This window comes from Oncorhynchus masou, chromosome 6 (assembly GCF_036934945.1).
Source record: "Oncorhynchus masou masou isolate Uvic2021 chromosome 6, UVic_Omas_1.1, whole genome shotgun sequence".
Taxonomy (NCBI): domain Eukaryota; kingdom Metazoa; phylum Chordata; class Actinopteri; order Salmoniformes; family Salmonidae; genus Oncorhynchus; species Oncorhynchus masou.
Window position 1 is genome coordinate 4,011,408 of NC_088217.1, and position 24,855 is coordinate 4,036,262.

At 44.4% G+C, this 24,855-nt stretch overlaps 1 protein-coding gene across 2 annotated transcripts; it reads right to left on the reverse strand.

Annotated features, from left to right (window-relative positions):
• Positions 1-4,741: 4,741 nt before the first annotated feature.
• On the reverse strand, positions 4,742-24,843 carry nol8 (nucleolar protein 8). 2 transcript variants are annotated; one of them, XM_064967417.1, is made up of 18 exons: positions 24,758-24,843; positions 23,876-24,023; positions 22,763-22,825; positions 22,573-22,651; positions 21,760-21,910; positions 21,433-21,501; positions 18,730-20,529; positions 17,288-17,416; positions 16,503-16,694; positions 16,026-16,145; positions 13,180-13,270; positions 12,896-13,037; positions 12,072-12,155; positions 10,678-10,976; positions 10,030-10,165; positions 7,733-7,794; positions 7,493-7,575; positions 4,742-5,381 (listed from the first exon to the last, which is right to left on the reverse strand). In XM_064967417.1, exons 2-18 carry the CDS (start codon positions 23,994-23,996, stop codon positions 5,322-5,324), a joined length of 3,681 nt encoding a protein of 1,226 aa, XP_064823489.1. In that variant the 5' UTR covers positions 23,997-24,023; positions 24,758-24,843; the 3' UTR covers positions 4,742-5,321. The 2 variants fall into 2 exon arrangements, with proteins under 2 accessions (XP_064823489.1, XP_064823487.1); XM_064967415.1 differs by having other exon boundaries at positions 24,646-24,770.
• Positions 24,844-24,855: the final 12 nt, after the last annotated feature.

Consider the following 24,855-nt stretch of genomic DNA (forward strand, 5'->3'; position numbering starts at 1 on the left):
GTTTAGAGACAGATTACTTCACTTATAATTCACTGTATCACAATTCCAGTGGGTCAGAAGTTTACGTTGACTGTGCCTTTAAACAGCTTGGAAAATTCCAGAAAATGATGTCATTGCTTTAGAAGCTTCTGATAGGCTAATTGACATCATTTTGTCAATTGGAGGTGTATCTGTGGCTGTATTTCAAGGCCTACCTTCAAACTCAGTGCCTCTTTGCTTGACATCATGGGAAAATCAAAAGATATCAGTCAAGACCGTAGAAGGAAAAATCTATATCCACAGTAAAATGAGTCCTATATCGACATAACCTGAAAGGCCGCTCAGTAAGGAAGAAGCCACTGCTCCAAAAACGCAATAAAAAAGCCAGACCTCGGTTTGCAACTGCACATGGGGACAAATATCGTACCTGTCCTCTGGTCTGATTAAACAAAAATAGAACTGTTCGGCCACAATGACCATCGTTATGTTTGGAGTAAAAAGGGGAGGCTTGCAAGCCGAAGAACACCATCCCAACTGTGAAGCACAGGGGTGGCAGCATCATGTTGTAGGGGTGCTTTGCTGCAGAAGGGACTGGTGCACTTTACAAAATAGATGGCATCATGAGGTGGAAAAATATGTGGATATATTGAAGCAACATCAAGACTTCAGTCAGGAAGTTAAAGCTTGGTCGCAAATGGGTCTTCGAAATGGACTATGATCCCAAGCATACTTCCAAAGTTGTGACAAAATGTCTTAAGGACAACAAAGTCAAGGTATTGGAGTGGCCATCACAAAGCCCTGACCTCAATCCTATAGAAAATGTGTGGGCAGAACTGAAAAAGTGCTTGCGAGCAAGGAGGCCTACAGACCTTACTCAGTTACACCAGCTCTGTTAGGAGGAATGGGCCAAAATTCACCCCAACTTATTGTGGGAAGCTTGTGGAAAGCTACCCGAAACGTAACTGTTCCTGAAGGCTGTGTCTGTAGAGTCAGATAACTGTTGCTGAAGGCTGTGTCTGTAGAGTCAGATAACTGTTGCTGAAGGCTGTGTCTGTAGAGTCAGATAACTGTTGCTGAAGGCTGTGTCTGTAGAGTCAGATAACTGTTGCTGAAGGCTGTGTGTGTAGAGTCAGATAACTGTTGCTGAAGGCTGTGTCTGTAGAGTCATAACTGTTGCTGAAGGCTGTGTGTAGAGTCAGATAACTGTTGCTGAAGGCTGTGTGTAGAGTCAGATAACTGTTGCTGAAGGCTGAGTGTGTAGAGTCAGATAACTGTTGCTGAAGGCTGTGTCTGTAGAGTCATAACTGTTGCTGAAGGCTGTGTCTGTAGAGTCATAACTGTTCCTGAAGGCTGTGTGTAGAGTCAGATAACTGTTGCTGAAGGCTGTGTGTGTAGAGTCATAACTGTTGCTGAAGGCTGTGTGTAGAGTCAGATAACTGTTGCTGAAGGCTGTGTCTGTAGAGTCAGATAACTGTTGTTGAAGGCTGTCTGTAGAGTCAGATAACTGTTGCTGAAGGCTGTGTGTGTAGAGTCAGATAACTGTTGCTGAAGGCTGTGTCTGTAGAGTCAGATAACTGTTGTTGAAGGCTGTGTCTGTAGAGTCAGATAACTGTTGAAGGCTGTGTCTGTAGAGTCATAACTGTTGCTGAAGGCTGTGTCTGTAGAGTCAGATAACTGTTGCTGAAGGCTGTCTGTAGAGTCAGATAACTGTTGCTGAAGGCTGTGTCTGTAGAGTCAGATAACTGTTGCTGAAGGCTGTGTGTGTAGAGTCAGATAACTGTTGCTGAAGGCTGTGTGTGTAGAGTCAGATAACTGTTGCTGAAGGCTGTGTGTGTAGAGTCAGATAACTGTTGCTGAAGGCTGTGTGTGTAGAGTCAGATAACTGTTGCTGAAGGCTGTGTGTGTAGTCAGATAACTGTTGCTGAAGGCTGTGTCTGTAGAGTCAGATAACTGTTGCTGAAGGCTGTGTGTGTGTAGAGTCAGATAACTGTTGCTGAAGGCTGTGTGTAGTCAGATAACTGTTGCTGAAGGCTGTGTGTAGAGTCAGATAACTGTTGCTGAAGGCTGTGTGTAGAGTCAGATAACTGTTGCTGAAGGCTGTGTGTAGAGTCAGATAACTGTTGCTGAAGGCTGTGTGTAGAGTCAGATAACTGTTGCTGAAGGCTGTGTGTAGAGTCAGATAACTGTTGCTGAAGGCTGTGTGTAGAGTCAGATAACTGTTGCTGAAGGCTGTGTGTAGAGTCAGATAACTGTTGCTGAAGGCTGTGTGTAGAGTCAGATAACTGTTGCTGAAGGCTGTGTGTAGAGTCAGATAACTGTTGCTGAAGGCTGTGTGTAGAGTCAGATAACTGTTGCTGAAGGCTGTGTGTAGAGTCAGATAACTGTTGCTGAAGGCTGTGTGTAGAGTCAGATAACTGTTGCTGAAGGCTGTGTGTAGAGTCAGATAACTGTTGCTGAAGGCTGTGTGTGTAGTCAGATAACTGTTGAAGGTTGTGTCTGTAGAGTCAGATAACTGTTGCTGAAGGCTGTGTGTGTAGAGTCAGATAACTGTTGCTGAAGGCTGTGTGTAGTCAGATAACTGTTGCTGAAGGCTGTGTGTAGAGTCAGATAACTGTTGCTGAAGGCTGTGTGTAGAGTCAGATAACTGTTGCTGAAGGCTGTGTCTGTAGAGTCAGATAACTGTTGCTGAAGGCTGTGTCTGTAGAGTCAGATAACTGTTGCTGAAGGCTGTGTGTGTAGTCAGATAACTGTTGAAGGTTGTGTCTGTAGAGTCAGATAACTGTTGCTGAAGGCTGTGTCTGTAGAGTCAGATAACTGTTGCTGAAGGCTGTGTGTGTAGTCAGATAACTGTTGAAGGTTGTGTCTGTAGAGTCAGATAACTGTTGCTGAAGGCTGTGTCTGTAGAGTCAGATAACTGTTGCTGAAGGCTGTGTGTGTAGAGTCAGATAACTGTTGCTGAAGGCTGTGTGTGTAGAGTCAGATAACTGTTGAAGGCTGTGTGTAGTCAGATAACTGTTGAAGGTTGTGTCTGTAGAGTCAGATAACTGTTGCTGAAGGCTGTGTCTGTAGAGTCAGATAACTGTTGCTGAAGGCTGTGTCTGTAGAGTCAGATAACTGTTGCTGAAGGCTGTGTGTAGAGTCAGATAACTGTTGCTGAAGGCTGTGTGTGTAGAGTCAGATAACTGTTGCTGAAGGCTGTGTCTGTAGAGTCAGATAACTGTTGCTGAAGGCTGTGTCTGTAGAGTCAGATAACTGTTGCTGAAGGCTGTGTGTGTAGTCAGATAACTGTTGAAGGTTGTGTCTGTAGAGTCAGATAACTGTTGCTGAAGGCTGTGTGTGTAGAGTCAGATAACTGTTGCTGAAGGCTGTGTGTGTAGTCAGATAACTGTTGAAGGTTGTGTCTGTAGAGTCAGATAACTGTTGCTGAAGGCTGTGTCTGTAGAGTCAGATAACTGTTGCTGAAGGCTGTGTGTGTAGAGTCAGATAACTGTTGCTGAAGGCTGTGTGTGTAGAGTCAGATAACTGTTGCTGAAGGCTGTGTGTGTAGAGTCAGATAACTGTTGCTGAAGGCTGTGTGTGTAGAGTCAGATAACTGTTGAAGGCTGTGTGTGTAGAGTCAGATAACTGTTGAAGGCTGTGTGTGTAGAGTCAGATAACTGTTGAAGGCTGTGTGTAGAGTCAGATAACTGTTGCTGAAGGCTGTGTGTGTAGAGTCAGATAACTTTTGAAGGCTGTGTGTGTAGAGTCAGATAACTGTTGCTGAAGGCTGTGTGTGTAGAGTCAGATAACTGTTGCTGAAGGCTGTGTGTGTAGAGTCAGATAACTGTTGAAGGCTGTGTCTGTAGAGTCAGATAACTGTTGCTGAAGGCTGTGTGTGTAGAGTCAGATAACTGTTGCTGAAGGCTGTGTGTGTAGAGTCAGATAACTGTTGAAGGCTGTGTCTGTAGAGTCAGATAACTGTTGCTGAAGGCTGTGTGTGTAGAGTCAGATAACTGTTGAAGGCTGTGTGTAGAGTCAGATAACTGTTGCTGAAGGCTGTCTGTAGAGTCAGATAACTGTTGAAGGCTGTGTGTGATGGAAAGTAACACAGAAGACTGATAAGGTTCTGAAAGACACGTTGACAATGGTACAGGTGGAATGACATAGTTAGTCACTGCAAAAAGAATATAAAAACACCAACAAAGTGTTTCAGTAGGATGTCGGGCCACCACAAGCTGCCAGAACATATGTGGTGCAACTTGGCAGCGCCTCGCATCTAGAAGAGTCTGGAACTCCTATTTTGTAGAGATGTGACACTGTTCTTCCATGAGAAATTCCATCATTTGGTGTTTTTGTTGATGGTGGTGGGAAACCTCTGTCTCGGGCACCACTCCAGAATCTCCCGTAAGTGTTCAATAGGGTTGAGATCCGGTGACAGAGACAACCACCGTGGCATATGGTTATTCATGTTCATCACACCATTCAGTGACCACTGGTGCTGCCAATAAAAAGGTGTCATTTAGATTTCGCCATTGAGACACCAATAAAGGTGTAATTGATATATACACCACGTGTCCAAAACACTAAGGACTGTACTCTGTGACCTCCGTAGTGTGTGGCCCCCGTAGTGTGTGGCCCCCGTAGCCACTGTTCACTCATTAGTAAAGAGAATAGAGAAAACACACTACTCACTAAAATTGTCTGTGGAAATCTCAAAATAACACAAAGTCCTTTCTCCACCCAATGATCCAAAATGGCTTAAATAATAAAATCACAATCGAAAGATATTCTTAAGTTTTAATTCTCCATCGAAAAAAAGAGACATAAATCAATTACAAACATGCAATTCTGTAGTACAGATCAGATTCACATCATTATGTAATGTAAATGGAGTTGGATCACTCCAGTGTGAAGTTTCCCCTCAGGTACAGATCTAAGATCAGCTTCCCCTTCCCCCCAATCCTAATGTTAACAATTAGTGGGGCAAAATTCAAAAACTGACCCGAGACCAGCGTCTAGGAGCACCTTCAGTCTCCCCACACCACCTCAAGGAAGTCAATAACACCATCTGAGTTAAAGCTACACGGTCCTGCCCCCTGGTGGTGGAAAGTGGACCTGGTTTTATTGGTAAACGGCCATGTTTCTTGATAAATAAAAACTATGCCGGTAACACGATTGCAGTTGGAGGTTAGAACATAATACAAAAAAAAAGTAACATCCCTAAAGTCAAAATATGATTTGAAATGGTCTGAGGAGAAGTCTTGGGACTAGCATGGTTGTTAGTCCCAACTCGAGTCGGGTAAGACGTTGTCAAACGAGAGGTCCTCTCTCTCTCTCTCTCAATGTCTTGTGGATCTCGTGTGTCAGTTTCTTTGGGAGGTTTTCAGCTTCCTTCTTGCATCCTTGTGTTTTTTACGGTACTCCTGGGGAAAAAACACATCAGAAAGACATTATCGTATACATTATTCTATATCGTATACATTATTCTATATCGTATACATTATTCTATATCGTATACATTATTCTATATCGTATACATTATTCTATATCGTATACATTATTCTATATCGTATACATTATTCTATATTGTATACATGATCATATACATGGTTCTATATTGTATACATTATTCTATATTGTATACATGATCATATACATGGTTCTATATTGTATACATTATTCTATATTGTATACATTATTCTATATTGTATACATTATTCTATATCGTATACATTATCGTATACATTATTCTATATCGTATACATTATTCTATATCGTATACATTATTCTATATTGTATACATGATCATATACATGGTTCTATATTGTATACATTATTCTATATTGTATACATTATTCTATATCGTATACATTATTCTATATCGTATACATTATTCTATATCGTATACATTATTCTATATTGTATACATGATCATATACATGGTTCTATATTGTATACATTATTCTATATTGTATACATTATTCTATATCGTATACATTATTCTATATTGTATACATGGTTCTATATTGTATACATTATTCTATATCGTATACATTATTCTATATCGTATACATTATTCTATATTGTATACATTATTCTATATCATATACATTATTCTATATCGTATACATTATTCTATATCGTATACATTATTCTATATCGTATACATTATTCTATATTGTATACATGATCATATACATGGTTCTATATTGTATACATTATTCTATATTGTATACATTATTCTATATCGTATACATTATTCTATATCGTATACATTATTCTATATCGTATACATTATTCTATATTGTATACATGATCATATACATGGTTCTATATTGTATACATTATTCTATATCGTATACATTATTCTATATCGTATACATTATTCTATATTGTATACATTATTCTATATCGTATACATTATCGTATACATTATTGTATACATTATTCTATATCGTATACATTATTCTATATCGTATACATTATTCTATATCGTATACATTATTCTATATCGTATACATTATTCTATATCGTATACATTATTCTATATTGTATACATTATTCTATATTGTATACATGATCGTATACATTATTCTATATTGTATACATTATTCTATATTGTATACATGATCGTATTCATGATTCTATATTGTATACATTATCGTATTCGTGATTCTATATTGTATACCTTATCGTATGCATGATTCTATATTGTATACCTTATCGTATACATGATTATATATTGTATACCTTATCGTATACATGATTATATATTGTATACACGATTCTATATTGTATACATTATTCTATATTGTATACATTATTCTATATTGTATACATTATTCTATATTGTATACATTATTCGATATTGTATACATGATCGTATACATTATTCTATATTGTATACATTATTCTATATTGTATACATTATTCTATATTGTATACATGATCGTATACATTATTCTATATTGTATACATTATTCTATATTGTATACATGATCGTATTCATGATTCTATATTGTATACATTATCGTATTTGTGATTCTATATTTTATACATTATCGTATGCATGATTCTATATTGTATACATTATCATATGCACTATTCTATATTGTATACATTATCGTATACATGATCCTATATTGTATACATTATTGTATTCATTATTCTATATTGTATACATGATTTTATATTGTATACATTATCATATACGCTTTTCTATATTTGATACATTATCATATACGTGATTCTATATTGTATACATTGTCTTATTCATTATTCTATATTGTATACATTATCGTATACATATATAGGTACTTTTTTTGTTGCTTTACTGACAATCATTATTTTACAAAGGAATCCTTTTTAGTTATATTGAAAACTCTTAATTCATGTAATTTGACAGCAATCATTTACTAAAAGTAACTGAAGAATAGTTTTAAGTCCATTAAGAATGTGTTCTTAACTGACTTGCCTGGTTAAATAAAGGTAAAATTAAATTAAAAATTAAAGTGTCAGACAGACAGGGCCTGACCTCTATGAGTCCCGTCCTCTTCTCCTCCCACATCTCTCTTTGGTCCTCCAGCTTGGATGACCTGCAGAACGCTTTAGGCCCCTCTGATTGGACAAAACAAAAGTGTGTCATGTTTATATTGTGATGATATGTTTTTAATACTTTTAAAAACATTTTTTTTATGTTGAAATTTTAAAACAAAGTTCCCTTAGCCAAAAGAAAGAAACGAAAGTGTGTTGTGAAAAACCGGCCAAACGTTACCTTTTAACCGTTCATCGTCGAGACGGAAAAAGAAGAAGGCTTTCTTCGACGCCAGCGGCTCTCTAATGAACAGAAACAAACAGTTAACAAAGTCAATACACTGGCAGCACTGTCAAAGCAACCCATCTAATACCATCATAATCAATAGTCAAAGCAACCCAACTAATATCATCATAATCAATAGTCAAAGCAACCCATCTAATACCATCATAATCAATAGTCAAAGCAACCCAACTAATATCATCATAATCAATAGTCAAAGCAACCCATCTAATACCATCATAATCAATAGTCAAAGCAACCCATATAATGCTATCATAATCAATAGTCAAAGCAACCCATCTAATATCATCATAATCAATAGTCAAAGCAATCCATATAATGCTATCATAATCAATAGTCAAAGCAACCCATCTAATACCATCATAATCAATAGTCAAAGCAACCCATATAATGCTATCATAATCAATAGTCAAAGCAACCCATCTAATATCATCATAATCAATAGTCAAAGCAATCCATATAATGCTATCATAATCAATAGTCAAAGCAACCCATCTAATATCATCATAATCAATAGTCAAAGCAACCCATCTAATATCATCATAATCAATAGTCAAAGCAACCCACAGGGACCTAACAGGGACCTTACACAGGTAAACGGGGACCTAACCGGGACCTTACACAGGTAAACGGGGACCTAACCGGGACCTTACACAGGTAAACGGGGACCTAACCGGGACCTTACACAGGTAAACGGGGGCCTAACCGGGACCTTACACAGGTAAACGGGGACCTAACCGGGACCTTACACAGGTAAACGGGGGCCTAACCGGGACCTTACACAGGTAAACGGGGGCCTAACCGCGTCGACACAGGTAAACGGGGGCCTAACCGCGCCGACACAGGTAAACGGGGGCCTAACCGCGTCGACACAGGTAAACGGGGGCCTAACCGCGCCGACACAGGTAAACGGGGGCCTAACCGCGCCGACACAGGTAAACGGGGGCCTAACTATTGATACAGGTAAACGGGGGCCTAACTATCGATACAGGTAAACAGGGGCCTAGCCGTGTCGATACAGGTAAACAGGGGCCTAACTATCGACACAGGTAAACAGGGGCCTAACTATCGACACAGGTAAACGGGGGCCTAACTATCGACACAGGTAAACAGGGGCCTAGCCATGTCGATACAGGTAAACAGGGGCCTAACTATCGACACAGGTAAACGGGGGCCTAACTATCGACACAGGTAAACAGGGGCCTAACTATCGATACAGGTAAACAGGGGCCTAGCCGTGTCGATACAGGTAAACAGGGGCCTAACTATCGACACAGGTAAACAGGGGCCTAACTATCGACACAGGTAAACAGGGGCCTAACTATCGACACAGGTAAACAGGGGCCTAACTATCGACACAGGTAAACAGGGGCCTAACTATCGACACAGGTAAACAGGGGCCTAACTATCGATACAGGTAAACAGGGGCCTAACTATCGACACAGGTAAACAGGGGCCTAACTATCGACACAGGTAAACAGGGGCCTAACTATCGACACAGGTAAACAGGGGCCTAACTATCGATACAGGTAAACAGGGGCCTAACTATCGATACAGGTAAACAGGGGCCTAACTATCGACACAGGTAAACGGGGGCCTAACTATCGATACAGGTAAACGGGTGCCTAACTATCGATACAGGTAAACGGGTGCCTAACTATCGATACAGGTAAACAGGGGCCTAACCGTGTCGATACAGGTAAACAGGGGCCTAACTATCGACACAGGTAAACAGGGGCCTAACTATCGATACAGGTAAACAGGGGCCTAACCGTGTCGATACAGGTAAACAGGGGCCTAACTATCGACACAGGTAAACAGGGGCCTAACCGTGTCGATACAGGTAAACAGGGGCCTAACTATCGACACAGGTAAACAGGGGCCTAACTATCGACACAGGTAAACAGGGGCCTAACTATCGACACAGGTAAACAGGGGCCTAACTATCGACACAGGTAAACAGGGGCCTAACTATGGACACAGGTAAACAGGGGCCTAACTATTGACACAGGTAAACGGGGGCCTAACTATCGATACAGGTAAACGGGTGCCTAACTATCGATACAGGTAAACGGGTGCCTAACTATCGATACAGGTAAACAGGGGCCTAACCGTGTCGATACAGGTAAACAGGGGCCTAACTATCGATACAGGTAAACAGGGGCGTATTACTCAATGTTTGATGTTACTCTGAAGCTGTAAGTAGTTAATAAAAAGTGGCTATAAGGTATTACTCTGTGGGTGTGGTGGTGTCAGTCTGTTCCTTGGCCTCCTCTTCCTCCTCCTCCTCCTCATCACTGCTGTCCTGAAAACGAGGGTCCACCTGCCATGACACCTTGGCCCCCTTGAGCGTCTCGATACGGTACTCCTCTGGAGAGGGACAACCAGAGACAGATATAGACACTAAACTTGACGTCAAAGATCATGCCACTGCTGTGTGTACTGACAACTGGCAGGTGTGGGGCCAGGGGGTCAGACCAGAGGAAAGACCCAGGGGGTCAGACCAGAGGAAAGACCCAGGGGGTCAGACCAGAGGAAAGACCCAGGGGGTCAGACCAGAGGAAAGACCCAGGGGGTCAGACCAGAGGAAAGACCCAGGGGGTCAGACCAGAGGAGTCCTAGGGGGTCAGACCAGAGGAGTCTCAGGGGGTCAGACCAGAGGAGACCCAGGGGGTCCTACCAGAGGAGACCCAGGGGGTCAGACCAGAGGAGACCCAGTAATGGGCCATCACATGGTCATAAATGGTCCTGTGTAATGAGATTGAACAGAGGAAGATGCTGTTTACAGAACGCCAAGACTTGACCGGCAAGAGCAAAGACAGCTGGTTGCATTAACAGAAGAAAAGGAAACGTAAACACACAACGCAAGTACAGTCCATTACCCTTTCCAGTGGTGGTGTCGGCTGCCGTGTCACCCCCAAAGAACGAGAACTTGAAGCCTGACGATGCCTCTCCCTCATTGGTTGACAGGTGAGATGACACCATCACTGGATCGACTGCCATAGGCTGACTGGTCTCTTCCTCTTCTTTATCCCAGGCCACATTCTCCTCCTCCTCTGTTTTCTCCTCCTTGGAGGTTCCAAACACCTCCTTCAGATCCATGGACACATCGTAGTACATTTCCCTGGAGACCTCTGGCAGCTTCTCCGCCTCCTCCCGCTTCTTCTTCCTTGCCAGTTTACTGGGATTAACACATGAGACAAGAACAACTTAGTAAAACATGTTCCTCACCTTCCTGCTGCACCTACTCTTTGTTTTTAATGATTTTTTAAAATTGGTAGTTACAGTCTTGTCTCATCGCTGCAACTACCGAACGGACTCAGGAGAGGCGAAGGTCGAGAGCCACGCGTCCTCTGAAACACGACCCTGCCAAGCCGCACTGCTTCTTAACGCACTGCTCGCTTAAATCAAATCAAATTAAATAGCCCTTCGTACATCAGCTGATATCTCAAAGTGCTGTACAGAAACCCAGCCTAAAACCCCAAAACAGCAAGCAATGCAGGTGTAGAAGCACAATTGCTTAACCCCGGAAGCCAGCTGCACCAATGTGTCGGAGGAAACATCGTACACCTGGCGACCGTGTCAGCTTGCACTGCGCCCGGCCCGCCACAAGAGTCGCTGGTGCGCAATGGGACAAGGACATCCCGGCCGGCCAAACCCTCCCCTAACCCGGACGACGCTGGGACAATTGCGGGCCGCCTCATGGGTCTCCAAGTTGCGGCCCGGCTATGACACAGACTGGGATTGTACCCGGGTCTGTAGTGACGCCTCTAGCACTGCGATGCAGTGTCTTAGACCGCTGCCCAACTCAGGAGGCCCCATGTACCTTACAGTATTTAGTTTGTACAAGGATGATGTTCAAAGGCAGACTGTGATAGTAACAGGGTGTCTTTCTGGAAAGACAGAAGGAGAAACACAGTGTACTCTTCATCGATCATTACTTTGTGCACAGGGGGCCGGGCTACTTGGCGCGCAGGGGGCCTGGCTACTTGGCGCGCAGGGGGCCTGGCTACTTGGCGCGCAGGGGGCCGGGCTACTTGGCGCGCAGGGGGCCGGGCTACTTGGCGCGCAGGGGGCCGGGCTACTTGGTGCGTACGAGGCTGGCTACATATCACTGTTTGTACATACAGGAAACTTTTGTAATGAAAACATTTGACTTCATTTAAAAAGAAAATGCATAAGGGCTTTTTGGTCCAGAACTACAAATCAAATTAGATTTCCTGATTCTCCTTTTGTTACTATGACAACGGGCTCTTTGTTCTTGCGAAGCGGCTACCTGTCTTTCTTGGGCTTGTCGTTCTTAGTTTCAAAAGCAGCGTGCTCCTCTTTGGTTGGGTCATACTGCAACGCTGAGATATCTCTGCAACAACAGAAAAAAAACATTACAACATGCTGTGAAAATACAAAACATCAGAAACGGGCAACAAGAGCATTTGACCTGTATCCAAAATGGGGAACAAGAGCATTTGACCTGTATCCAAAATGGGGAACAAGAGCATTTGACCTGTATCCAAAATGGGGAACAACATTAGACTTCAGAGCCATCTTGCCCTCATACAGTCTTCTGACCTCAACATTCGACAGACAGGCTGACAGACGGTTGTCATTAGACTGACAGAAAACTCAGGCTGTCGACATTGGACTGTTGAAATTAGACTAACAGACACAACTCTTTACTGTTGACCAGGGGCCCCATAGCGCACTACTGTTGACCAGGGGCCCCATAGAGCACTACTGTTGACCAGGGGCCCCATAGCGCACTACTGTTGACCAGGGGCCCCATAGCGCACTACTGTTGACCAGGGGCCCCATAGAGCACTACTGTTGACCAGGGGCCCCATAGCGCACTACTGTTGACCAGGGGCCCCATAGCGCACTACTGTTGACCAGGGGCCCCTATAGCGCACTACTGTTGACCAGGGGCCCCATAGCGCACTACTGTTGACCAGGGGCCCCATAGCGCACTACTGTTGACCAGGGGCCCCATAGCGCACTACTGTTGACCAGGGGCCCCATAGCGCACTACTGTTGACCAGGGGCCCCATAGCGCACTACTGTTGACCAGGGGCCCCATATGAACTCCAGTGAGTTCTGACTGACCTGAACGTCTTGCCCTTAGCTGTCGGTTTATTAGGGTCAGAGGGTTGTACGTTGATGTGGAGGAGATGATTTAAGATGTCTAGACTTTTCTTCTTCTCCTCTACGAGCTCACACTCTCTCTCCGGCTGAGACGCCTCCATCTCTGTGAAGGGAAAAATAAAAATAGTAAATAAAATCAAACCCATAAAAGTACTGACGAAAAGGCAGAGTCCGATGGAGAGGGTTTGGGAACGGGATTTTCAGAGAGAAAGAACCGTCCAATAAGGACAGTCGATCTGCCTCACCTGGTTCGTTGTCGGCGTCGTCACTGTCAACAAACCTGTGATCCATCTGGAAACGCTCATCTGTTCCAAACCTCGACTGCAGTTGCATGAGCTACAAACAATTTTTAATAAAACAAGTTTGTAAGAAAAGATAATAAAAAGGTAGTATACATACATATATATATACACACACACTGCTCAAGAAAATAAAGGGAACACTAAAATAACACCACCTAGATCTGAATGAATGAAATATTCTTATTAAAATACTTTTTGTGCTGACAACAAAATCACACAAAAATTATCAATGGAAATCAAATGTATCAACCCATGGAGGTCTGGATTTGGTGTCACACTCAAAATTAAAGTGGAAAACCACACTACAGGCTGATCCAACTTTGATGTAATGTCCTTAAAACAAGTCAAAATGAGGCTCAGTAGTGTGTGTGGCCTCCACGTGCCTGTATGACCTCCCTACAACGCCTGGGCATGCTCCTGATGAGGTGGCGGATGGTCTCCTGAGGGATCTCCTCCCAGACCTGGACTAAAGCATCCGCCAACTCCTGGACAGTCTGTGGTGCAACGTGGCGTTGGTGGATGGAGCGAGACATGATGTCCCAGATGTGCTCAGTTGGATTCAGGTCTGGGGAACGGGCGGGCCAGTCCATAGCATCAATGCCTTCTTCTTGCTGGAACTGCTGACACACTCCAGCCACATGAGGTTTAGCATTGTCTTGCATTAGGAGGAACCAAGGGCCAACCGCACCAGCATATGGTCTCACAAGGGGTCTGAGGATCTCATCTCGGTACCTAATGGCAGTCAGGCTACCTCTGGCGAGCACATGGAGGGCTGTGCGGCCCCCCAAAGAAATGCCACCCCACGACTGACCCACCGCCAAACCAGTCATGCTGGAGGATGTTGCAGGCAGCAGAACGTTCTCCACGGCGTCTCCAGACTCTGTCACGTCTGTCACATGTGCTCAGTGTGAACCTGCTTTCATCTGTGAAGAGCACAGGTTGCCAGTGGCGAATTTGCCAATCTTGGTGTTCTCTGGCAAATGCCAAACGTCCTGCACGGTGTTGGGCTGTAAGCACAACCCCCACCTGTGGACATCGGGACCTGTGGACACCTGTGGCAGTGCTCCTCCTGCTCCTCCTTGCACAAAGGCGGAGGTAGCGGTCCTGCTGCTGGGTTGTTGCCCTCCTACGGCCTCCTCCACGTCTCCTGATGTACTGGCCTGTCTCCTGGTAGTGCCTTCATGCTCTGGACACTACGCTGACAGAAACAGCAAACCTTCTTGCCACATCTCGCATTGATGTGCACTACCTGAGCCACTTGTGTGGGTTGTAAACTCCGTCTCATGTTGTAGACTCCGTCTCTACCACTAGAGTGAAAGCACAGCTAAATGACTCACTGACCGTACGTCTCTCCGGATTAGAGAGTCAGCTAAATGACTCACTGACCGTACGTCTCTCCGGATAAGAGAGTCAGCTAAATGACTCACTATATATCCCATTTAGCAGACGCTTTTGTCCAAAGCGACTTACAAGTCGGCTGGGGCCACTACTTTTACATATGGGTGGCCACAGCGGGAATCGAACCCACGACGCTTGGCGTTGCAAGCGCCATGCTCTACCGACTGAGCCACACAGGACTGCAAACCTTCTTGCCACATCTCGCATTGATGTGCACTACCTGAGCCACTTGTGTGGGTTGTAAACTCCGTTGTAAACTCCGTCTCATGTTGTAGACTCCGTCTCTACCACTAGAGTGAAAGCACAGCTAAATGACTCACTGACCGTACGTCTCTCCGGATAAGAGAGAGTCAGCTAAATGACTCACTGACCGTACGTCTCTCCGGATAAGAGAGAGTCAGCTAAATGACTCACTGACCATACAGAACACGGTCATTTAGCAGACACTTTGATACAATACAACTTAGAGAATAGGGTGTCATTTCAGACTAATGTCAACCGGCTAATGTCAACCGGCTAATGTCAACAGTCTAATGTCAACAGGCTAATGTCAACAGGCTAATGTCAACAGGCTAATGTCAACAGGCTAATGTCAACAGGCTAATGTCAACCGTCTAATGTCAGTCTAATGTCAACCGTCTAATGTCAGTCTAATGTCAACCGGCTAATGTCAACAGGCTAATGTCAACAGGCTAATGTCAGTATAATGTCAACAGTCTAATGTCAACAGTCTAATGTCAACAGTCTAATGTCAACAGTCTAATGTCAGTCTAATGTCAGTCTAATGTCAGTCTAATGTCAACAGGCTAATGTCAGTCTAATGTCAACCGGCTAATGTCAACCGGCTAATGTCAACAGGCTAATGTCAACAGGCTAATGTCAACAGGCTAATGTCAGCAGTCTAATGTCAGCAGTCTAATGTCAGCAGTCTAATGTCAGCAGGCTAATGTCAACAGGCTAATGTCAACCGGCTAATGTCAACCGGCTAATGTCAATCGGCTAATGTCAACAGTCTAATGTCAACCGGCTAATGTCAGCAGGCTAATGTCAGCAGGCTAATGTCAACAGGCTAATGTCAACAGGCTAATGTCAACAGGCTAATGTCAACCGGCTAATGTCAACCGGCTAATGTCAACCGGCTAATGTCAACCGGCTAATGTCAGCAGGCTAATGTCAACCGGCTAATGTCAACCGGCTAATGTCAACCGGCTAATGTCAACCGGCTAATGTCAACAGGCTAATGTCAGCAGGCTAATGTCAGCAGGCTAATGTCAACCGGCTAATGTCAACCGGCTAATGTCAACAGTCTAATGTCAACAGTCTAATGTCAACAGCCTGAAATGTGTCTAATGTCAGTAGCCAGCCAGACAACGGTTGTAAAACCAGCTCACCTTCGCTCCAGCTTTTCCTTCAAACTGAGGTTTAATCTGGAATCTGTCCCCATCCTTCTCCTCATCATCATCATCATCGTCGTCGTCAAACAGGTTGCTGCCCGCCAGCTTCCTATATTCCTGAACCAGGTAACAGCAAAAATGTATATGTGAAACAACCATACAGTCTGATCTCAGATTAGCAGCCTGGGTTCAAGACTGTGCCATCATGCCAGTCTTTCTGATGCCAAACAGGGAGTGGCATGATGGCACAATAAGACCGGTACCCAGGCTAGTCAAACAACAGGTATGAGACCACGCTACCAATCATGTGTTTTACTACGGTAAATAACATGTGACTGTTGAATAAAAACAGTATCTTCACAGGGTCGTAACAGAAATCCATTCAAACGCTCAGGTTACAGATGTTATTTGGTCGTGATCCAATGACTTTAATATTAGTTCATGGTTGTAACAATGCACCCAAAAACCAATTACCGTGTCTTTAAGGCCTGGCTTTCCTCGAGCTGGTGATTCTTCATCACTAGAGTCTTCCTCATCAGACTGGCTGTTCTGGAACAGCGTCTTCTTGGGGTTGGGAGGTACAGGGGAAGTATGTTCTTCCTCATCGCCATCCTCTTCCTCATCAGAGCTAAACTTGATGTGGTGTTTCCCATCAGCAGCTGAATCCTTGACCAAAAACACCATGAAATTGGTTGGGAAAGTCTGACAAAAATCCTTCTCTTCTTTTGTTGAAATATTTACATGACCACAAAGCAGAGTTAAGAACCAACAAGAAAGACATTAACAAACAAAACAATGTGTCAATGATAAATATCCCACTGAGTTGGTGTATATTCAACAGGCTCTCACAGTCTTCAGGACATCACATCAAAGTGGTTTTCCACTTTAAATGTTGAGTGTGACTGATAAATTTGATTTCCATTGATAATTTGTGCGTGATTTTGTTGTCAGCACATTCAACTATGTAAAGAAAAAAGTATTTAATAAGAATATTTCACTCATTCAGATCGAGGATGAGTTATTTTAGTGTTGCCTTGATTTTTTTGAGCAGTGTATATATACCCCCCCCAGACTATAGAGTACTATATGTTATGAGATCACAACAGTCATCAACAAGCCAAAAGCCACCCCCAGATAACAACATAACAGAGAACACAAGAAGCAATAGCACTCCTGACTGGTGGCTCTGACCAGGAGAAGGGCCTTGTACTGTACTGTTGCTACTTGTGTGACAGAGCGTCATGCCACCAGTCACTCACCAGTTTAGCCAGAGCCTCCTGGATGAGCTTCTTCTGTAGTTCAGCCTCCTTCTGCCTCTGTTCCTGAGCAGCTAGGCGTTTTTGGTTGTCCTGTTGCTTAGCAGCAGCAGTCTGGGCCTTCTTAGACACCTGCAACAATGAATAAATCTGATCAACACTTACTTTAACGGTATTTACCCAGGTAGGTTAGGGTAGGCTACTGACATAAGAGATTAAAAACAAATACAAGGCAATAAAAGAACAGAGAGAACAGAGAGAGCGAGAACAGAGAGAGCGAGAACAGAGAGAGCGAGAACAGAGAGAGCGAGAACAGAGAGAGCGAGAGCACAGAGAGCGAGAGCACAGAGAACGAGAGCACAGAGAACGAGAGCACAGAGAACGAGAGCACAGAGAGAGAGAACGAGAGCACAGAGAGAGAGAGCACGAGAGCACAGAGAGAGAGAGCACAGAGAGAGAGAGCACAGAGAGAGATAGAGAGAGAGAACAGAGAGAGAACAGAGAGAGAACAGAGAGAGAACAGAGAGAGAACAGAGAGAAGAGAGCGAGAATAGAGAGAGCGAGAACAGAGAGAGCACAGAGAGAGAGAGCACAGAGAGAGCGAGAACAGAGAGAGCGAGAACAGAGAGAGCGAGAACAGAGAGAGCGAGAACAGAGAGAGCGAGAACAGAGAGAGCACAGAGAGTGAGAGCACAGAGAGAGAGAGCAGAGAGAGCGAGAACAGAGAGAGCGAGAACAGAGAGAGCGAGAACAGAGAGAGCGAGAACAGAGAGAGCGAGAACAGAGCGAGCACAGAGCGAGCACAGAGAGTGAGAGCACAGAGAGTGAGAGCACAGAGAGTGAGAGCACAGAGAGTGAGAGCACAGAGAACGAGAGCACAGAGAACGAGAGCACAGAGAGAGAGAGCACAGAGAGAGAGAGCACAGAGAGAGAGAGCACAGAGAGAGAGAGCACAGAGAGAGAGAGCACAGAGAGAGAGAGCACAGAGAGAGAGAGCACAGAGAGAGAGAGAGCACAGAGAGAGAGAGAGCACAGAGAGAGAGAGAGCACAGAGAGAGAGAGAGCACAGAGAGAGATAGAGAGAGAGAGCACAGAGAGAGAACAGAGAGAGAACAGAGAGAGAGAGCACAGAGAGAGAACAGAGAGAGAACAGAGAGAGAGAGAGAACAGAGAGAAGAGAGAGAAGAGAGAGAGAACAGAGAGAAGAGAGAGAGCGAGAACAGAGAGAGCGAGAACAGAGAGAGCGAGAACAGAGAGAGCGAGAACAGAGAGAGCGAGAACAGAGAGAGCACAGAGAGAGAGAGCACAGAGAGAGAGAGCACAGAGAGAGAGAGCACAGAGAGAGAGCACAGAGAGAGAGAGCACAGAGAGAGAGCACAGAGAGAGCGAGAAGAGAGCGAGAACAGAGACAGAACAGAGAGAGAACAGAGAGAGAGAGCACAGACCTCAGCCTTCTGAGTCTTTTTAGCAGGTACATCTTCCTCCATCTCTGACTCCACACTGGAGCACCCACTGCTGCAGGACGTAGAGCTGGCCGCTGGGACGGACTTCTTCTCTGCCTCGGCTTTCGAAGTCGTTTTCCGTCTGAGGGCTGGTGACTCGGTTGTCACTTCCCTGTCCGAGCGGTTAGGAGGACGAGTTTTAGTTTCAGTGCCTTTAGTGTCTGAGGGTTTTGACACAGCCTTGGCGTCGTCCTCAGAGGCACTGGGTTTAGTAATAGTTACTAATCTGTCACGTTTCTGTTTCTTAGTAGACGTCTCTGTTTCTCCGTCCTCTTCAACTTGTCTTTTTAGACTTTGTGGCGATGTGGCTAAGAGAGCCTTGGTCCCCTGGAAAGCAGGAAGAGATGTTGACGGATTTGTTTTCTTCTTCTTCTTCTTCTTCTTCTCTCTCACCTCGTCGCTGTTGTCCTCTTCAAAGATGGCCGCCAGAATCTCCTCCGGTGTGTTGCCATTTCCCGTCTTAGCCAGCGGTACAGGAGCCTCAGAGGCAGAAGTCCGGGGTTCCAGCACCTCAGACACTCGGTTTGGTCCTGGTTGTTGTGAATCAGATCCCGGATCGTCGTCGTCACTGTCCCGGTCCAAGCCTTTTAAAAATGATTCTTTAACCAACTGCTGCAGATCGTCCAGTGAAAACGCTAACCTCTGACAGTTAGTAAACATGGCTTCGTATTCGGAATCGGCGCTAGCCTCAGATGTATCTTCATATGATTCACTATCGTCAGATGATAATTCTGAAGGAGGGGTCTTCTTTTTAGAGACAACCTTCTTGCCGGTCTTTTGGGCTTTTGAAGAGTCAGAATCACTCTCTTCTTCCGAATCATCATCATCAGATTCTGAAGGGGTAGTGGATTTCTCAATAGCCTTTTTCTTAGGGAGGACGTTATAAGTCCTTTTGGCTTTTGAAGAGTAGGAATCTTCACGCTCTTCTTCCGAGTCATCATCCTCACCATCACCACTATCACTCTCTGGCGAAGGGGTCTTCTTTATAGGGAAGATTTTCTTTACAGCCTTTTTAGGGAGGACTTTGTTAGCCTTTTTTGCTTTAGTTCTGTCTGTTTCCAGGTTGTTGGTTTGCTTATTCACCTCAGCTTTCTCTTGTGTTTTACTGACCTCGGGCAGTTGGTCCTGCTTGGTACCGCTGGCTGATTTTCTGGAGTTGAGGATCTCATCAGTATCAGCTGAGTCATAATCCTCCTCGTTCTTCCCAGAAGACCCCCCTGGAAGCTGGCAGACATTTTTAATCTTCTGCTGGAATGTTCTGGGTATGTAGTTATCGCCTACCACCTCCAGGTTGTCTTCATCCTCATCTACTACCGGGCCGTCCACCGGGGTGCTCTGTTGTGCCAACATCCTAATGTCACCATCTGAGTCATCGCCACTGTCAAAAACACACACAGAGGTCTGCGTCTGGAGTTTCTTAGAGGCCGGTGTCTGTTTAGGTTTTGTTGGAGGTCTGGTTTCGCCGTTAGACTTCAGAACCGTTGAACCTTTCTCCGAGGTCCCACAGGACTTCACACGATCGGACTGTCCGTTTGCAACGACTTGGTTCGGACGGGCTTTCTTCTTTTTAGCAAGTGGTGTTTTCTGCGGTGGGAACTCTCCTCTCCTCTTCTTACTGATGTCGTCGTCGCCACCTGATATTTCCCACGTTAGTTGGGACACGGGCGTCGGGTCTGGAGCCTCGGCTGAACTCTCTAGTTTCTTGATGTTGTGGCTGTGTTTCGACAGATCATACTTGATTAAGTGATACTGGAGTCAAGGGGAACTAACATTCTGTTTTTTCTAGACAATTCAAATAAATAAATATTTGTCACATGCGCCGAATACAACATGTGTAGGTAGACCTTACGTAAAATGCTTACTTACAAGACCTTAACAAACAATGCAGATGAATTTTTTATTTTTTATAAATACTTCCTAAAAAAAGTTATATAAAAAAATATGAATAAAAATTATGACAAGATTATAAACAGGGGGTACCGGTACCGAGTCAATGTGCGGGGGTGCAGGTTAGTCAAGCTAATATGTACATGTAGGTAGCAGGGGTAAAGTGACCCCATTTCCTGTAGTCTACGATAACCTCTTTTGTCTTGCTCACGTTGAGGCAGAGGTTGTTGTCCTGGCACCACGCGACCAGGTCTCGGACCTCCTTCCTATAGGCTGTCTCATCGTTGTCAGTGATCAGGCCTAACACCTTCGGCAAATTTAATGGTGTGGGAGTCGTGCGCTGCCAAGCAGTCGTGGGTGAACAGGGAGTACAGGTGGGGACTAAGCACGCACCCCTGAGGGGCCCCAGTGGTGAGGATCAATGTGGCAGATGTGTTGCTACCTACCCTCACCACCTAGGGGGCATCCCGTCAGGAAGTCCAGGATCCAGTTGCAGAGGGAGGTGTTTAGACCCAGGATCCTTAGCTCAGTGATGAGCGTTGTGGGCACTGTGGTGTTGAACGCTGAGCTGTAGTCAACGAACGGCATTCTCACGGTTTAGAACTATATCGAGAAGATAAGCATCGGTAATAAAAACAAACAGCATCACTAAACGATGACCAGGCAACGAGACAGGATTTCTACTTTTACCACGTTTGTTTTCCCTCTCTCTCCAGATTGGACCACGAAAAGGAAACTTGGGAAATTTGAAAAGGATATCTTGTTCCTTCCTTGGCACTTGAGATTAAGAACCGGGAGGACTCGTCCAAATTTACTCACAACCCAATCCTAGAAAAAAAAGAACAATAATTGAGAAATAACACTAAAACATGGATGTTTAAAAAAAAAGACCACAGAACAGCCATTCAGCGCTGCAAGTAATTCTCAGTATTCAATAATAACCTGGTCTCAGATTGCTTTGTGGTGTATGACCATTGTCGCACCACATGCCAATGACTATAGGAGTTGACACAGTCAGAACAATTAGATCTGGCACCAGTCTAGTACAATAATAAAATACAGGCAACCCCCCCCCCACACACACACCTTGTGCCCAGGTATCTCTGTCCCAGGAACAGCTGCCTTCATATGGAAGTTCTCCACTCCTGCCTCCTTCATAGACTCCACGAGTTTGTCTTTGTGGTTGACGCTTGGTGATTGGATCTTCTCTGCAGCTTCATGACGCTCCTGAGCTAATCTAGTAATAGAAAACATACACACACATCAATTCAATCATACCGTGTACACAACAAGAGTTGTCCAACCTTCCTTTTGAGGAGCTACACTCGTGTAGGACTCTGGACCCTTATCTTCGTTCCCCCTTCAGGACTTTGATTCGCTGAATGAAGTGTTAGAACAGGGCTGGAGCAAAAGCCTGCACTCGTAGTAGAGCTCCAAAAGGCCGGTTGGCAACTTCTGATGTAGATACGACAACACTCGCTCAGAAGATACCTATAGGCCTACAAACGACTCTCGCTCAGAAGATACCTATAGGCCTACAGACGACTCTCGCTCAGAAGATACCTATAGGCCTACAGACGACACTTGTTCAGAAGATACCTATAGGCCTACAGACGACTCTCGCTCAGAAGATACCTATAGGCCTACAGACGACACTTGTTCAGAAGATACCTATAGGCCTACAGACGACACTTGTTCAGAAGATACCTATAGGCCTACAAACGACTCTCGCTCAGAAGATACCTATAGGCCTACAGACGACACTTGTTCAGAAGATACCTATAGGCCTACAGACGACTCTCGCTCAGAAGACACCTATAGGCCTACAGATGACACTTGTTCAGAAGATACCCAGGCCTACAGACGTTTGCAGTGAAACACAAATAGGAATATCCTTACTTCTGTAAGAAGGTTTCTCTGGCCTGCTCAATTTGTATTGTTCCACCTTTCCATTTGGACTTGTTCAACACAGTCATACCTAACAGGGACACAACAGGGACACAAAGACCGTTAGAAACAGAATTAAATCATCGGACGTATCAGAATGTGTATATTATGTTTGAGAGAGCACTTAATAAAAGACACCTACATTTCTTAAAACCAGCATCAGTAATTTCTAAATTGATATATCCAAAGGTTTTATAAGGAACTCCTGTGGAAGAAGGACAACACATCGTTACAAATGACAGTAAAACTGCTGTGGAAATACAATCAATGTCAGCACGGGGATTAGCCCTACGAAACTCACCGTCACATATCAATGTCAGCACGGGGATTATCCCTACGAAACTCACCGTCACATATCAATGTCAGCACGGGGATTAGCCCTACGAAACTCACCGTCACATATCAATGTCAGCACGGGGATTAGCCCTACGAAACTCACCGTCACATATCAAAGTCAGCACGGGGATTATCCCTACGAAACTCACCGTCACATATCAATGTCAGCAGGAGATTATCCCTACGAAACTCACCGTCACATATCAATGTCAGCACGGTGATTATCCCTACGAAACTCACCGTCACATATCAATGTCAGCACGGGGATTATCCCTACGAAACTCACTGTCACATATCAATGTCAGCACGGAGATTATCCCTACGAAACTCACCGTCACATATCAATGTCAGCACGGAGATTATCCCTACGAAACTCACCGTCACATATCAATGTCAGCATGGGGATGGAAAAGCATGGAAAAGGGCATTGTTTGCATTGCAGAGCCCGTGAAAGTATTCAAATCTAATTATTTGATGCTACCACCCACTTCTAAGTCCAAACCAAACATGAATTCCATGTTGTGTCTCTCGTATCACATACACCTGTTTGTCTAGCTAATCAGCCTTGCATTTGGGCAACATGCTGCAGTAGACGGGAAGTGGAACGAAGCCTGAGCACCATGTATGACTTGGAGCATCAAACAATATAATACTTCCTTGGGCACCGCTCGGAGATGAAAGTGACCTTTCCATCAGAACAGTCTACCGATTATGGATACCTTTCACCGCGGGATACACGCTGCTAAAAACAAGTGTTGCTACGCGTCGTGGCACAGCCACAAAGTTGTTGCTATAGGTCGCCATTAGACTGTAATTTCATTCATTAAATAATGAATTTGAAGGTTTAATAAACTGGGCTAAACAGGGATATGATAATCACTGATCTGATCCTAGAAGAGGTAGTGTGTGTGACCCATACCTTCATCATCTCTCCGGGTCCGAAGTTCCACATCCTGAACATCACCAAATTTACCAAATCTGTCTTTCAGATCCTTCTGAGTGATGGTGTGGCTCAGGCCACCGATATATAGACGTTTCATGATGACCAACTCCTCAGCTTGACAGATCTGTCAAAGGAAACACGGTAAAAACGTATCAGCGAGCTCACTAAGTAAAGTCCTGCATGGCTAAAGCGAGGTGCAAGACCGATTGCACTATCAACTCTCGCGGAATAAACCTCACGATCTTAAAGTTGGTGAAGTTCATCATAAACTAACGTCGTGGAGCCGAGAACAGACTTTGTGGACTGTAGATCCGACTACATTAATTTGCCCAAGATCAACACGTAAAATACATGATGAAACTCCCACATGTTTGTCCTCTGTAGCTGCGTCCCTTTTTTGTTTGCTGAAATCCATACTTTCTCAAACGTTTATTAAAATAGATCCACCGACTGTTTGCGCATTGCTTTTCAGCGCAAATGGCCGTGTTACAATTGAATCTCACCAAGGAAACAGTCGGTGGTCGTATTTGATTAACAAGCAACCACAGAAGACAAACAAGGTGGGCATTAATATTTTGTTGTTGTTTCAGTATTGACCTTGGGCAAAAACGATGTAATCGGAGCTAGATTCCACAAAGCATGGTATCGGCTCCACGCCGTTATTGAAGTTCAGAAACTTCCTTCACCGCGGAGTTGAATCCGTTTATATCAACACCAAACACAACAGTACGTGTTGACATAAGTACCTTTGCTAACTGGACAAATTGAACAAAATTGAGGCAGAAATCCAAGTGTGTGAAGTAACAGATTAAATATATTAATCGATCCGAAATGCACACGCAATCACAAACTGTTTACCTCAGCGTTGGAAATTCACACGCATCCAGATCGGTGGTACACGAAAAAGATTCCGGACACATTTGTGAACACGTGTGTTTAGTTCCGGAGTTTCATGG

Bases quoted from the DNA above. Each gene is read 5' to 3' on its own strand.
- nol8 (XM_064967417.1), bottom strand. From the start codon at position 23,996: ATGAAACGTCTATATATCGGTGGCCTGAGCCACACCATCACTCAGAAG. The intron at 17,417-18,729 runs GTCTGTGCTCTC...TCATTGTTGCAG, and splicing joins AAAAGACTCAGAAGGCTGAG to GTGTCTAAGAAGGCCCAGAC. The intron at 7,576-7,732 runs GTAACGTTTGGC...TTGTCCAATCAG, and splicing joins CGACGATGAACGGTTAAAAG to AGGGGCCTAAAGCGTTCTGC.